General features: G+C 36.8%; 1 protein-coding gene across 2 annotated transcripts; it reads right to left on the reverse strand.

Moving 5' to 3' along the window:
• Positions 1–2736: 2736 nt before the first annotated feature.
• On the reverse strand, positions 2737–14451 carry LOC146956000 (RNA polymerase sigma factor sigF, chloroplastic-like). Of its 2 annotated transcripts, none has more exons than XM_085725556.1 (9): positions 14216–14451; positions 12993–13144; positions 12403–12527; positions 12097–12261; positions 11703–11976; positions 11396–11626; positions 10779–10919; positions 4539–4739; positions 2737–3398 (listed from the first exon to the last, which is right to left on the reverse strand). In XM_085725556.1, exons 1-9 carry the CDS (start codon positions 14307–14309, stop codon positions 3111–3113), a joined length of 1671 nt encoding a protein of 556 aa, XP_085581682.1. In that variant the 5' UTR covers positions 14310–14451; the 3' UTR covers positions 2737–3110. The 2 variants fall into 2 exon arrangements, with proteins under 2 accessions (XP_085581682.1, XP_085581677.1); XM_085725551.1 differs by having other exon boundaries at positions 11703–11991.
• Between the last annotated feature and the right edge of the window lie 237 nt (positions 14452–14688).

Here is a 14688-nt window from a genome sequence, read left to right on the forward strand (position 1 = left end):
AATTCTCGAGTCATTAATGAGACTTTTTTTTTCCACACGGAGTTGGACTACCTATCAAGAGAACAACTCAAAAATTGAACTTAAATATTTTTTTATGGGAGAACCTTTCTTTTCTTAAAAGATTTACGGCACAACCATGGTACCACTTACCAACGTTTTTAACACTAAGTTGATAAGTTACTTAAATTTTGACCTCGTTGGATAACCATTTTGGACCAAATATTCATATTAGTGCTTGTTAATTATTTTTCTCCACAATAAAGTAGGGGATGAGAACTTGACCAAAAAAAAGTAGGGGATGAGAATACATAATTAGTATGGAAAATAACCCCTAAAATTTAAGGTGTATGGTGTGGGCATAGGTAACTTAGTACAAACCCAATCTGTCATGTATTCTTTATTTATTTTATTACTTGCATACTTATTTTTTTTGGTAGTGTCTGGGGTTCGAGCCTCAAACCTTGCATATATTACGCATTGTCCCTACCAACTGAGTTAAGCTCACGGGGACACTTGCATACTTATTTATATATGATTTATCATTTAATATGATTAAAAATAAAATAAATATAAACCTAACATTAATGAGGTCTTTTTATGAATTTTCCTAAAATAAATTGTAATAGTTTTATTCATTATCCAAATAATTTTTTAATAGGTTTTAGATATGGTACTCAATTGAGCTATACATGGTTAATTTTTATTCATTGATCAAAATTTATTTATTTATTTTACATAGTTCAATTCAAATGAGTGTAATAGATATCGTACTTAGTACTGAAGTTATTTATTCATGAAATTTTAGATCAGGGTAAATACTTATATAATGTGAGAATGTAGACAAGTTATAGCACTCTATTCAAACCTATCCATTGTTAGTTTAAACGTCGATCTATTTTTTTTTCCTCAAAGGAGAAAGGGATTTAGATTCTTTGTGATTGCATTCATGGATCTCAATTACACAACTCTAATATCTAAATATATTTCAAAGTATATTTTAAAAATATATACAAATCGTCTGATCTTGATCCAACTATCAAAATTTTCTTGACAATGTGGATGGAATTTGGGTGTAGGGGAAACTGTATGGACATGGGATGATATTCTACTGTTGAATACAAGACAAGTATATGATGTTGGATATGACATGGTTCTTGTGCATTGTCATTCAGCTGCTGGCCCAGCCTATGTATGTGCCTTATATATGCAAATAAGTTTGGTGTGTGATGGACTTGGCCAGGGGAAACTACGTTTTTATAGAGCCTATTCAGTCCCTAAAAAATTATTTTGTTCTTAGATTCTAGTGGATACAAGAATAATTTAGCACATTTTTTTTTATCATCTAGATGCCATATTGCCTGTGGCTTACCAAGATTTTCCTTCATTTAAGTGTTGGTATGCAATGTTTTCGTCACGATCATCTTTTGGCTTCTTTGTGTTCCCTCCTTTTTTGTAGGGAAAAATAATCAGATTTGAGGAGAATGACTGCAGAGTTGAGAAAAACTACACATCTCAATAAAAAATTATAACAGTTTATTTGACAGAATTTTTGACATCAACACCTTGTATCTATATGGTTTCCGATTTTTATATTATTTTTTCTCTCTTCTCGAGTCCAATGTCAACACTTATTTTGGGTGTATTTTATATGGTGTCGGAATTTGTGTGTAAAAATAATAGTTCTTTTTTGGTTTTATGTGCAAGTTAGCAAAACCATTACAGTATATAGATATCAGGTAATAGAGTGCACATGTGCTTTACCAAAAATGAATAATCACAGAAATCAAATGTTAATCAATATATCACAACAAAGTTCACAACATTTGTATAACAGCACGAGGTGTGTGACTCCTTGTTAGTTCAGCTTCTCAATTTTCACAAGCTAAACCTATCAAGATCGCATGCAACAGCCCTTGAAAATGTAACCAAAGTGATCAACACATGCTTCACAGTTCTCTCTAATGATTCTACTCATCTAGAGTAAAGAAGAGAGTAACAAAACTTAGCTATTATAGAAAGAAGAAAATAAAACTTAAGCTCTAGAGAATGGTATATTTTAAGATTATTGGTGGAGAGATAGAACCTGTGGTGGAAATATCGGTATCAGAATTTGTTTTTGATCTTAAAAGCAAAATCGAAGATGAGTTGGAGGTGGGAGTACACAGGCAAAATCTCTGGTACAAAGGTATAGAGTTGGATAATGAGAAAAGGATTGGATTCTATGCCTTGCGTGGAGATGAAACAGAAACAGTTACTCTCATTGTCGATCCGCTGCCATCAGACCTGAAACTACATGTTTTAGTGAAGTTTCCTGGCCATGGCAGCAATGGCTATGTGAGGGTGAAGGAGACCGATAAGGTGAGTGATCTGTGCAACAAAGTTTCACGATATTGGGGTATTCCCCTTGATACTTTCACCCTTCGTCGTCTCAATGTTGAAATGATGCATGACCATCCTCTTCATGCATATTATATCAACGAGGCTTCTGAAATTCAACTTTCTGTTGACATTAAACCTAGATGACTTACATGCCTTCCCAACAAAGATGAAATATGGTGATAGTATGGTTTGAATAAGATCTTAATAGAATTCTATATAGCAGATATAGTTAGTATCAAGCTTTGTAATGCACAAGTTAGACTTGGTTATGAAGTCTGAACATCAATAGTTGTTCGCGAATTTTTTTCAAATGAATGAAATCTATATTGTTTTTTTTATGAAACTCAAATGCAGATATACATATAAACATTACAATGATCGCATTTAACATAAGCACCATGAGGGAATGTGAAAATCAATAAAATAATACAAAATCCACATTGCACATATATAAATACCATTTATTTGATGTTTATTTTTCGGAATAAATGTCATTAAAATATTTTTACTATAGATGTTCTCATTTGTATAACTCTCGCCTGTTTAATACTTTGATCTCTTCCGCAGCTGTCAGCCATTAGGCCCTCTGATTTGTCCTCAACTGCAGCAGTTTAGTGTTTAATTCACCTTTCAAAACTCTATCTAGGTACTACAGTTCAAAAAGTGGCCAGAAAAAAGTTTGTGACACTCAACCATGTAAACTGAAATGCATAACCTTGGCGTATTCTCTTCTATATAAGCAAGTCTGCATAGGCATCAAGTCCTTGACCAACAAGACACTTCTTGAGCTTGTAGAGTGCCCGGCTCTCTAACTGACGGACCCTTTCTCTAGATAAACCAAATATTTCCCCGATTTCTGATAAAGATCTCTCTTCTCCATCTTCAAAACCAAATCTTAGCCGAATTATCCTTCTTTCTTTAGGGCGTAAGATATTTAAGACGTTGAGCACATGTCGTCTCATAAGCTGTTTTGCAACACTCATGTTTGGGCTCTCGATTGCACTGTCTGCAGTAATCTCCTGCAATTATACGAAAATGATGGTCAATTCTAATTCCTATGTTAGAATCAAATTGCAGTAACTGCTAATACAAAAGTCCAAAAAAAATAAAAAAAATTCAAACGATAACTTAAGTACTGCTTGAAAAGATCCACCCCTCTAAACAAAGGAAGAACAAACATTTCAATCAAAAGAAAGGAACTATTTTCAATTGTTTGTTTGTTTCCAAAACTGAATAAAAGCCATATGCCATAGAAACAGCAACTTCAGTCTAATCACTACTCCGGAAATATTTGATTACAACTTTAAGGTAGACTACCATGTTTCTGTTGCTAATCTGCTACTGCGTGTATATTTGGTTCCACTTTTAGAGCTGGCTAAATTGATTCTCGGGGATTTTGACATGATTGACTGTTCATTAGAATTGATCCTAATTTGAAGTTAGAAATTGAAGTTTTCGCCTCTAAAAGTGATTTTTAGCCTTGAATTGATTTGTTCAATTCACGTTTACATAAATGTATGTAAACATAAATCACTTTACATTTAACTCACTTTTAGTTTGAATCAATTTTACAGAATTGATTTTGCAGTCGAGAGAGACAAAAGTGATTCTATACTCAAATGATTTTGACATGTTTAGGTGATGTCGATTGGAATTGATTTTTCCTCTAGAATTGTTTCTAACTTGAAGCTATAATTTGTAGCTTTCGACTTCAAACATGGTTTTTTCACTCAAAGTTATTGTTCAACTCACTTTTAACTAAAATCAATTTTTACCACGGCAGAACCAAATACTGTATTTAAAAATCAATTTTTCTCACCGATGACCCAAACAGACACAACATTGTGATTTGACACTGATTTATCAGCTTCTCCAAGCCCTGTCATACTTTAGGCTGCTAGTTCCTTCTACCAAACACAACATTTAAGATTCATATTGGAGTAAAGAATCAGACTTTCACCCATTCAGTTTTACTAGTTTTCAGCACAAGCAAAACAATTTGTGCAACATTCACCAAACAAAAGTAAGAAGTTGAATAACATTCTAGTTTTCTAAATGGATATAAAGAACATGATTTTTTATTGTTACGCGACGTAGATGTAAGAAGCTGCAACTTTTCAAGGTGGAAATTATATTAGCCAGTAGCTGCGATACAATACCTGGAAAGTTGTATCTGTCTCAGACCCCACAGTGTTCTGCATAGAAATTGGAATTCTTGCAACAAACAGTAACCTCTCAACCTTGTCTGGTGAAATTCCTACCCTTCTTGCTAATTCTTCTTTGGTTGGGTTAAGATTTCCCTCTTCCATGTACAATTTCTTTGCCTCCAATACCTTGCTAAGTTTGTTATATACCTTCTCCTGGAGATAACACAAGGGTTCTGTTATTAAAATAGAATTGATGCTTGCTGTGCAAAAAAGCAAAGTAAGATCATTTTTGTTAGGGGCGTTCATATCCAATCCAATGCAAATTGCAACAACCTATTCAAAAATACCGAAAAAACCGCTTTTTTTAAAAAAATGGATTGGATTGGTTTCCATTTCCTGTAGTGAAAACTGACCAATCCAATCCAAACCGAAAACAATACCACTTGTATATAACTAATGCTGTTGTTGGACTTGATACTTGTTTTTGAGCATTGACCACTCAACTCTTCACTTGAATGGTTTTTCATTACATTTATTGTTTGTATTTTTAGTACTATATTTGTTTTCATAATGGATGTGATAGAAATGCTGATGAGCAATTGGGCCTTCATTTTGGTCAAAAGCCCAAAGTGTGGAGAGTTTATCAGAGAAAACGTAAGAAAGGCATGAAGGGTAATGACGTGGAGGGAATGATGCATGGAATGCATGTGATGCATGGAACTAGCATTATATAAGAGGGACAGTGGAGAGAGAGTCTCTCAGCTGAGTTTTTCTGTTAGCAGAACAATTCACATTACGTGCATTGTGGGAGCCTTAGTGCTTTTGGGAGATTGTTAGCTTGTTAACAATCTTGTTATTTTCTTACAGTTAGTTATTCATTTTCCATCAATTGTTCCTTTTCCAAATCAATACAATTACAGTTCTCTATTTTTGTCTTTATATTTCACTACTAACATTTTGAGACCCATCAATTGGTCCGACCTACCGGATCCAAACAACACAGTGTCTGCAATTGTAGATGCCACGCCAACCCAAGATGGCAGAAAGAGTCGACGCACTGGAAGCAGAGATGGGAGAGATGAAATCTGCGTTGTTGGTACTCTCGCAACAGATGCAGCAACAAAGCGTTACGATGCAACAACAAAGCGCTGTGCTGAGTGAATTAAGCAAGCGACTAGAGACGCGACCAACACCGGAGTTTACTCATTCGAGTGAATCTTCAGATAATCATTTTCAGGAATCGCGACTTTCCGGTAAGAAGGTTAAGCTACCGGTGTTTGAAGGAGACGATCCTGTAGGATGGATCACTAGAGCTGAGATCTATTTTGATGTGCAAAATACGACCGAAGAGATGCGTGTGAAGTTAGCTCGACTGAGCATGGAAGGTGCCACCATACACTGGTTTAACTTGTTGATGGAAACAGAAGATCAATTAACGTGGGAAAAATTGAAGAAATCGTTAATCGCTCGCTACGGTGGTCGTCGTTTGGAAAACCCATTCGAAGAGCTGTCTACGTTGAAGCAAACGGGAAGTGTGGAAGAATTCGTGGAGGCCTTCGAATTGTTATCCTCTCAGGTGGGGCGTTTACCGGAGGAACAATACTTAGGGTACTTCATGAGTGGGCTGAAGCCACAGATCCGTCGGAGGGTGCGAACGCTCAATCCCCAGAATCGTATGCAAATGATGAGAATTGCTAAAGATGTTGAGGAAGAGTTGCGTGATGAAGATGAAGAGGAGAACAGAGCTTACGCGAAGAAGAACGTAGGCCGAAATGACTCTAATGGGCTTGGATCTAAATTTCGAAGCGGGTTCAACCCGACCCACAAAGACATACCCAGATCTACAAATTCGGGTTGGTCCAACCCGACACGTAAAACGGGTTCAATTGGATCTAACTCTAATTCCACCTCATCTGTGAATTCGACGGGGAAGAAAATTGACAACGACCGTCGCGGCGGTGCGAACGAAAGGTGGAAAGGCATGCGAAATGAAGAAATGGAGGAGAGGAGAGCCAAGGGTTTATGTTTCAGATGTGGTGGTAAGTATCACCCCACTTTACACAAATGTCCAGAACGCTCTTTGCGTGTGCTGATTTTGGGTGAAGGAGAGTCAGTGAACGAAGACGGTGAGATTGTGGCTATGGAGATGGAAGAGGTAGAAGAGGAAGAAGGTATAGAAGCAGAATGTAAGGTGATTGGAGTGCTGGGGAAAATGGGGGAGTACCGTACTATGAAAATTGAAGGGAAATTGGAGAATGTGAATGTAGAGGTTCTAATTGATAGTGGGGCTAGCCATAGTTTTATCTCTCCTGAGCTAATTACTGCTCTTGGGTTAACAGTGACTCCCACCAATGTGAAGTGGATCAAATTGGGGGATGGTCATAAGGTACTGTCAAATGGAATTTGTAGGGGTATTAGACTTACTCTTGGGTCTAAAAACTTTGAGGTGGATGCTTTGGTGTTGGAATTAGGAGGATTGGATGTGGTTTTAGGTGTTTCTTGGTTGAGTACGTTGGGGAAGGTTGTCATGGATTGGAAGGACTTATCTATGCAGTTTTGGCATGATGGTGAAATGGTGACTTTACAAGGTCAAGGAGGGAAACAGTTGCCTAAGGGGTGTTTGAATTCTTTCTTAGAAGGTAGAGGAATGGAGGTTAACCATGACTGGTGGTGGCCAAAGGAGGAGAAGAAACATGATGTCAATGAAGTGGTTCAGGAGGGAATTATGGAATTGTTGGAGTTGTTTCCAGAAGTGTTCAAAGAGAAAATATCACTTCCTCCTGAGAGGGAACAAATGCACAAGATCAATCTCCTACCTAATCATGGGCCAGTCAACGTCAGACCTTACAAATACCCTCACCACCAAAAAGAAGAGATTGAAAGGCAAGTGGAGGAGTTGCTTCAGGCTGGGGTCATCAGGCCTAGTATGAGTGCGTTTTCAAGTCCAGTTATTTTGGTGAAGAAGAAGGACAACTCGTGGAGAATGTGTGTTGATTATAGGGCTCTCAACAAGGCAACCATTCCTGACAAATACCCCATTCCTATCGTGGACGAGTTGCTAGATGAATTATTTGGCTCAACAGTTTTTTCCAAGATTGACTTGAAGTCAGGTTACCACCAGATCCGTGTGCAGGAACAAGATGTTCATAAGACAGCTTTTCGTACTCATAATGGTCATTATGAATATTTGGTGATGCCATTTGGCTTGATGAATGCTCCTGCAACTTTTCAGGCTACAATGAATGACATATTCAGACCCTTCCTTAGACAATTTGTCCTGGTGTTCTTTGATGATATCCTGATCTATAGCAAGAATGAGCAAGACCATCTGGTGCATTTGAAGCAAGTATTGGATGTGCTGATCAAGCATTGCTTTGTGGCTAACAAATCAAAGTGCAAATTTGGGTGCTTGCAGATTGATTACCTGGGCCATATCATTTCTGGAGAGGGCGTATCTGTTGATCCTGGGAAGGTAAAATGCATCTTGGAATGGCCAGAACCTAAGAATGTTAAAGGAGTGCGTGGTTTCTTAGGTCTCACAGGTTACTATAGGAAATTTGTCAAAGATTATGGAAAAATTGCTAGACCTCTTACTGATTTGACTAAGAAAGACAACTTTTCATGGAGTGAAGCTGCTAAGGAGGCTTTCATTAAGTTAAAGAAAATAATGACTACATCTCCTTTGTTAGCCTTACCTAATTTTTCACTTCCGTTTGAAGTAGAATGTGATGCTGCAGGCAGGGGAATTGGGGCTGTATTAATGCAAAATAGACAGCCTATTGCATATTTTAGTAAAGCTTTATCTGATAGTAATTTGGCTAAGTCTGTGTATGAGAAGGAATTAATGGCTTTGGTTCTTTCAATCCAACATTGGAGACACTATCTATTGGGAAAAGAATTTGTGGTTTACACGGACCACAAGAGCCTGAAATACTTTTTACAACAAAGAATATCTTCACCAGACCAACAGTGTTGGTTAGCCAAGCTTTTGGGTTATCAATTTGAAGTTAAGTACAAGCCTGGACCGGAAAATAAGGCAGCTGATGCGTTATCTCGTTGTTTTGATGAAGGAGAATTGACTGTTATGGTGCATACACCTATTTGGCCGGGGAGTAATCAGTTGCTACAGGAAGTGAAACAGGACGCATCTATTCAGGAAATTATGAAGAAAGTGGAGAAAGATCCTGATAATCATCCTGGATTTGAGATACAACAGGGTGCATTACTTTACCAAGGGCGCTTGGTGATAGGCAGGAGTTCACCTTCGATTCCTGCCTTATTGAAGGAATTCCATGAGACTCCTATGGGTGGTCACTCTGGATTTCTAAGAACTTATAGAAGAATAGCAGAGAATTTGTATTGGGTAGGCATGCAGAAAACTATCAGGGACTATGTGAGAGCATGTGATGTGTGCCAAAGACAGAAATATGCTGCCACTACTCCTGGAGGGTTATTGCAACCTTTGCCAATACCCAACTTGGTATGGGAGGATTTGTCCATTGATTTTATTACAGGGTTGCCTAAATCTAAGGGATTTGAAGCTGTAATGGTGGTGGTGGACAGACTATCAAAGTATAGTCATTTTATTTTACTGAAACATCCTTATACTGCTAAGACTGTGGCTGAAGTCTTTGTGAAAGAAGTAGTCAGGCTTCATGGAATACCTAACTCATTGGTGAGTGATAGGGATCCACTGTTTATGAGTCATTTTTGGAGAGAGCTATTCAAACTGCAGGGCACAACACTAAAGATGAGCTCATCTTACCATCCTGAAACTGATGGCCAAACTGAGGTCATCAATAGATGTCTGGAGAGTTACCTTAGGTGTTTTGCAGCTGAACAACCTAAGCATTGGTCTTACTGGGTGCCTTGGGCAGAGTATTGGTATAATACTACCTTTCATGTGTCAATTGGTAAATCCCCGTTTGAAGTTGTATATGGAAGACAGCCACCTAAGTTGCTGAGATTCCTTAGCAATGAAACTAAGGTAGCTGCAGTTGCTGTTGAATTACAAGACAGAGATGAAGCGTTGAATCAGTTAAAAACTCATCTTCTGAAGGCTCAACAGCAGATGAAATGGTATGCTGATAAGAAGAGAAGGGATGTGAATTTTAAGGAGGGGGAATGGGTGTTTCTGAAGCTCAGGCCTCACAGACAGCAATCTGTGGTTAAGAGAATCAATCAGAAATTGGCAGCTAGATTCTATGGTCCTTTTAAGATAATTGAGAAAATTGGGGAAGTTGCTTACAAGTTGCAGTTACCTGATCAGTCCAGAATTCATCCAATTTTTCATGTTTCTTTACTTAAGAAAGCAGTCGGTGAATATCATGTGCAAGGGGAGTTGCCTAAGGAACTAGAAGTTATCCTTGATGAGGAGATTTATCCTGTGAAAGTGCTCGGATCTAGAGTTACTATGCAGAATGGTGTTTCAACCCCTCAAAGCTTAATTCAGTGGAAAAACAAGTCCATAGACGATGTTACTTGGGAGGACAATGATGTGATCAGAGGACAGTTTCCAGAATTTAACCTTGAGGACAAGGTCCTTGCTGAAGGGGGTGGTATTGATAGAAATGCTGATGAGCAATTGGGCCTTCATTTTGGTCAAAAGCCCAAAGTGTGGAGAGTTTATCAGAGAAAACGTAAGAAAGGCATGAAGGGTAATGACGTGGAGGGAATGATGCATGGAATGCATGTGATGCATGGAACTAGCATTATATAAGAGGGACAGTGGAGAGAGAGTCTCTCAGCTGAGTTTTCTGTTAGCAGAACAATTCACATTACGTGCATTGTGGGAGCCTTAGTGCTTTTGGGAGATTGTTAGCTTGTTAACAATCTTGTTATTTTCTTACAGTTAGTTATTCATTTTCCATCAATTGTTCCTTTTCCAAATCAATACAATTACAGTTCTCTATTTTTGTCTTTATATTTCACTACTAACATTTTGAGACCCATCAGGATGAATAGTCATTAAACTTCATTTGAAGTTTTATACTTTGAATGTTTAACTATGCAACACATAACTCTTTATTTGGTGAAAGGTTGTCATAAGAAAAATATATATTCACCTAAAAGATAATATAAAACAAGCACCGATCTAATCGAAGGGACTGAATCAGACGATTTTTTCTCTCAAAACCAATCTAATCCAATCCACGAACTACCTTAATTTTTGTTCTCCGTCAACTAATAATTTTTTTGATGAGCACCGACATTTCAAAAGAGTGAAGCTTAAATTTAATCAACTAAACTTACCGGTAGACGGATTGTCCTGGAATGATTATATATGGCCTTCCTTATTGCTTGTTTTATCCACCAATATGCATAACTAGCAAATCGGCACCCGGCTTGAGTTTTAAACTTTTTAATACTCTTTACGAGGCCTGTGCTTCCCTCCTGCATCAACACCAGAATACAAAAAATGTAAAAGGTATGTTATGAAACAGTGCTTCTTCTATAATGATGTGAACAGCCTTTTCTATAATGATGTGATGGTGTTAGAAAACCAATGTAGACAATGTAGAACAAAACTGACCATTAAAAAAAATGTGAACAGCCTTTTCTATAATGATGTAATGGTGTTAGAAAACCAACCCGGTTCAAAAGTAAAAAGATACGAAAAACACAAATAGAGAACACACAATATTTGATCGTGGAGTTCGGCCAATTGTGGCTACGTCTTTGACTGCAGAGCGACTGTAGTACCTTTTTATTAATTAAGATTAGGGTTTATTGAGTACAACTTGTGTTTAAATACTACGGTTCAGTTTACAAGGTTACCCTTGAACCATAGCGCAGGGGGCTCTAACCTCGCTCGAGCGACCTGCCCAATTTTCAGTAAACTATGAGTTATGATGAAGCGTCTAAACTACCTGTAATAAGTCCTCAATGCTGAGACCACGCCCTTGGTAACTTTTAGCAATGTAGTGTACCAAGCGTAAATTTGCTTGAATCAATTTTTCTCTGCTTCTGTTACCACAACGAAGTTGCGCCTTCATTTTCCGACAGTTAAGCCCTGCACCCTCAGCCCATTCAGCCATGGTCGGTTCCCTTCCAAATTGAGATTGAAGACTTGTCTTCAATTCTTCCAATCTCAATAATTCCTGTTACATTATCCATATTAATAGAGTATCTCATACATTTAAGGGAGTAAGAAATTGAATGTAACTAACACGACACCTGTATCTGAACAACCAACTGCGACTCTTGTTCAGAAGTCAAAAGTTGCTTCGAATCAGAACTCTGCAGGAACTTGTTCAAGGGATCGTTTTGATTCATTCCTTTATTTATCTTCTTTTGTACTTGTAACTTTTCTTGTGGAACATCTTTTCCAGCAAGGTAAGTTTCATTGTCTTTAACTTTTGACTTCGGAACCTTTCTCTCTTTTGCTCGTCTCTCTCGAAGTCGTGTTGACCTTACAGTTTTGTTGCCTCCAAGTAAAGGTTCAGCCGAACTGGAAGAGGCGAGACTGAAGGGAAGTTTTTAGTTTAGCTGTTAAACTCCACCAAAATTAACCTAAAACCAGGAAAAGTAAAGTGAAGATGTTAGAGTTAGCCAAGAAGGTAGAACTAACCCAAAAGGAATTGAATTGTCAGCATCCTCGTCAGCTTTAATTGATATTAAGTCTTCAGCTACCGAGGCTGCTTGTTTTGAGGGAGAAACTGCATTACACTGCAAACTATCTGCATGCTGTAAAGTTGAAGGACCATCCATTTCTCCTGTTTGTGAGGAAGTTAGTCTGCAATAGAACGTTTACGCATCTATAAGGAGACGGCTTAGGATATGAAAATTTTCCACTTAACAATTACTAACAGACTGAACTGACATTACTAACAGACTGAACTGACATGACTAACAGACTGAACTTTATTTATCTTACAAGTTCTCCAGACGAGGCAAGAGATGCAGGTGCTGCCTGAAGTCACGTGCTACCTGATCAGTGTTGCTGGTGTCATTCTCTTCTTGAACTGAGACCCTATCCATCTGCGTTGTATTTAACGTTGCCTGAAGTAAAAAAAGAAAAAAAAAGAAGAAGAAAAAAAAGGAAAGATTAATTGTTTGTCCATTTGATATTATTCCATTATGTGATGAAGTAGGGAAAATCTAAAAATTAGAACCTAAGGAGCCATTTACTGCATTCCATGTATAAGAAAAGTTAACTTGATCATCCTTGTATGTTGATACTGCCTAATATGAAAATGTTGAAGAGGAAAACAAAGTTGTGCTTTCAATGAATGGAATAAGCAACACACACACTCACACCCGCGCACACAAAGGAAAAAGTTGTGGAGAGAACTTAAACTAACTAAACAGAAACACGGATTCTGTGTAACTGGCTAACAGAGAAAACAAACTCAACTCTCTAACTAAATAAAAGTACATGGTAGAGAGGAGAAGAAAAAATAAATTTGACCAAATAAAGATGGATAACTCTAAAAAAGATTGACGGTAAATCACTAAAATTCAAACCTGACATGTCTTGTCTTTCTTAGAAATATGCAATAGAGGCCTATACTCATCACACTGCTCTTGTAAAAGAACTGAAGTAGGAAAGTTCTGAGATGAAAATCTAGTACACCAGGCTGTGACTGTAGGCGCAACTTGTTCCCGGAGCATCAAAACTACAGGTTTATGAACATAAGCATCGTAACCATGGTTATTAAAACGAGATTCAAATAACAGAAGACCTATTCTCCAAATTGTGAAACAAATCTTATCATGAATTGTAAGATACATTACCAATAAAAACATAACATTTTAAGAAAAAAATATAAATGTGCCAGAAAAACTTGAGCGGATAAATATTACATGAACCTTAATATAATTCAAGATTCAAGTCATAAATCAAATGGCAAGAAAAGTGGCTAGCTATACAAAGTTAACAAAAAAAAAAGTGGCTGACAACACTAAGTTTAAGCATTAAAATGAGATATGAATCACATGTATCATAAGATACTGATAACCATAATTGTAACACATATTCAGAGTTAAATTTGTGTTTGTGTAAAACCTAAAACTAGAAGGTTATGAAAAACCACAAATTAGTAAAATGAATTCTCGATAAATTATAGTTCAGACATATATACAAATAGAATCCATATAACCATAGTTGTAACCATTTTCAGAGTTAAATTTGTGTTTGTGTAAAACCTAAAAAGTTATGAAAAACCACAAATTAGTAAAATGAATTCTCAATAAGTTATAGTCCAGACATACACCCTCCAGTCACTATTATAAGCAAAACTTTACTCTTTACCTGCATTCAATAAATGATGTATGTGGTTTATATTATAGACCACATACAATTCTTATTCAATAAACCAAAAATGTGAAGTTTTGCTTATAATAGTGACCAAAGCGTGTATATACAATCCATTATCCATATTTGAAAGATGCATACAAAGTTACAAAGGCTCCCAATTCAAAATTATGGATAAGATAAGGTTAAAAAATATCACAAGTGGAACTTCAAAAGGATAATACTGAAAATTGGCAATGTACATGTAAACACATTACTGAACTTCAAAATCAAAACCAATCATAATTGTGGGCCGCAACCGCAATTGAAAATACAGTTCTAAATTTGGTTTGCAATGTAACCGTAATTTAGAATCATCAACCATGCTTTAAGATAACTTTGACATAAGATACGGATAAAGAATACGAAACTGAAATTAAATGTATAACATTACCAGAAGTATAAGAAGATGAAGGAAGAGTGTTCCAGTGGTGAGTTCTTGGAAGACAAAGTGGAGAAGAACAAAACATAGTCCTAGCAGATTCCATAACTGAAATACGAGGATACCATAATACACTAAAGTAATGGTAGAAGTATGTAACAGTTATTGTTCATTGTTGTGAAGATGAATTTGTGCATGAGAAGTTTCTTTTCCATGAAGCGAAGAAATATTTAGATAGATATAGATATGGATAAAGTTGAATGAAGTGAGGGTTTTGTACTATTAACGTAGTTTTTTTTTTTTTTTTAAGGGATTATTAACGTAGCTTATTTTAGACCTCTGGTTTGGTTATTTTTAGGGCAATGGATTGAGCTTGATTGGGCTTGGATCACCCTTTTCTAAAATATTTTTGTCACACATAAAATTGTTTTTCTCTTCCCCCAACATTTCTCCTACACCTCTATGTAAAAAAATTCTTTGTCGAA

This window comes from Medicago sativa, chromosome 1 (assembly GCF_051527215.1).
Source record: "Medicago sativa cultivar Bolivia chromosome 1, Bolivia_mono, whole genome shotgun sequence".
Classification (NCBI taxonomy): Eukaryota; Viridiplantae; Streptophyta; class Magnoliopsida; order Fabales; family Fabaceae; genus Medicago; species Medicago sativa.

What these genes read in the sequence shown, in the direction of transcription:
- LOC146956000 (XM_085725551.1), bottom strand. Translation starts at nt 14,309, where the DNA reads ATGGAATCTGCTAGGACTATGTTTTGTTCTTCTCCACTTTGTCTTCCA. An exon ending in CCAGGACAATCCGTCTACCG is followed by an intron (nt 4,740 to 10,778) that starts GTAAGTTTAGTT and finishes TGTTATCTCCAG; the next exon opens with GAGAAGGTATATAACAAACT. An exon ending in AGACAGATACAACTTTCCAG is followed by an intron (nt 3,399 to 4,538) that starts GTATTGTATCGC and finishes GTATAATTGCAG; the next exon opens with GAGATTACTGCAGACAGTGC.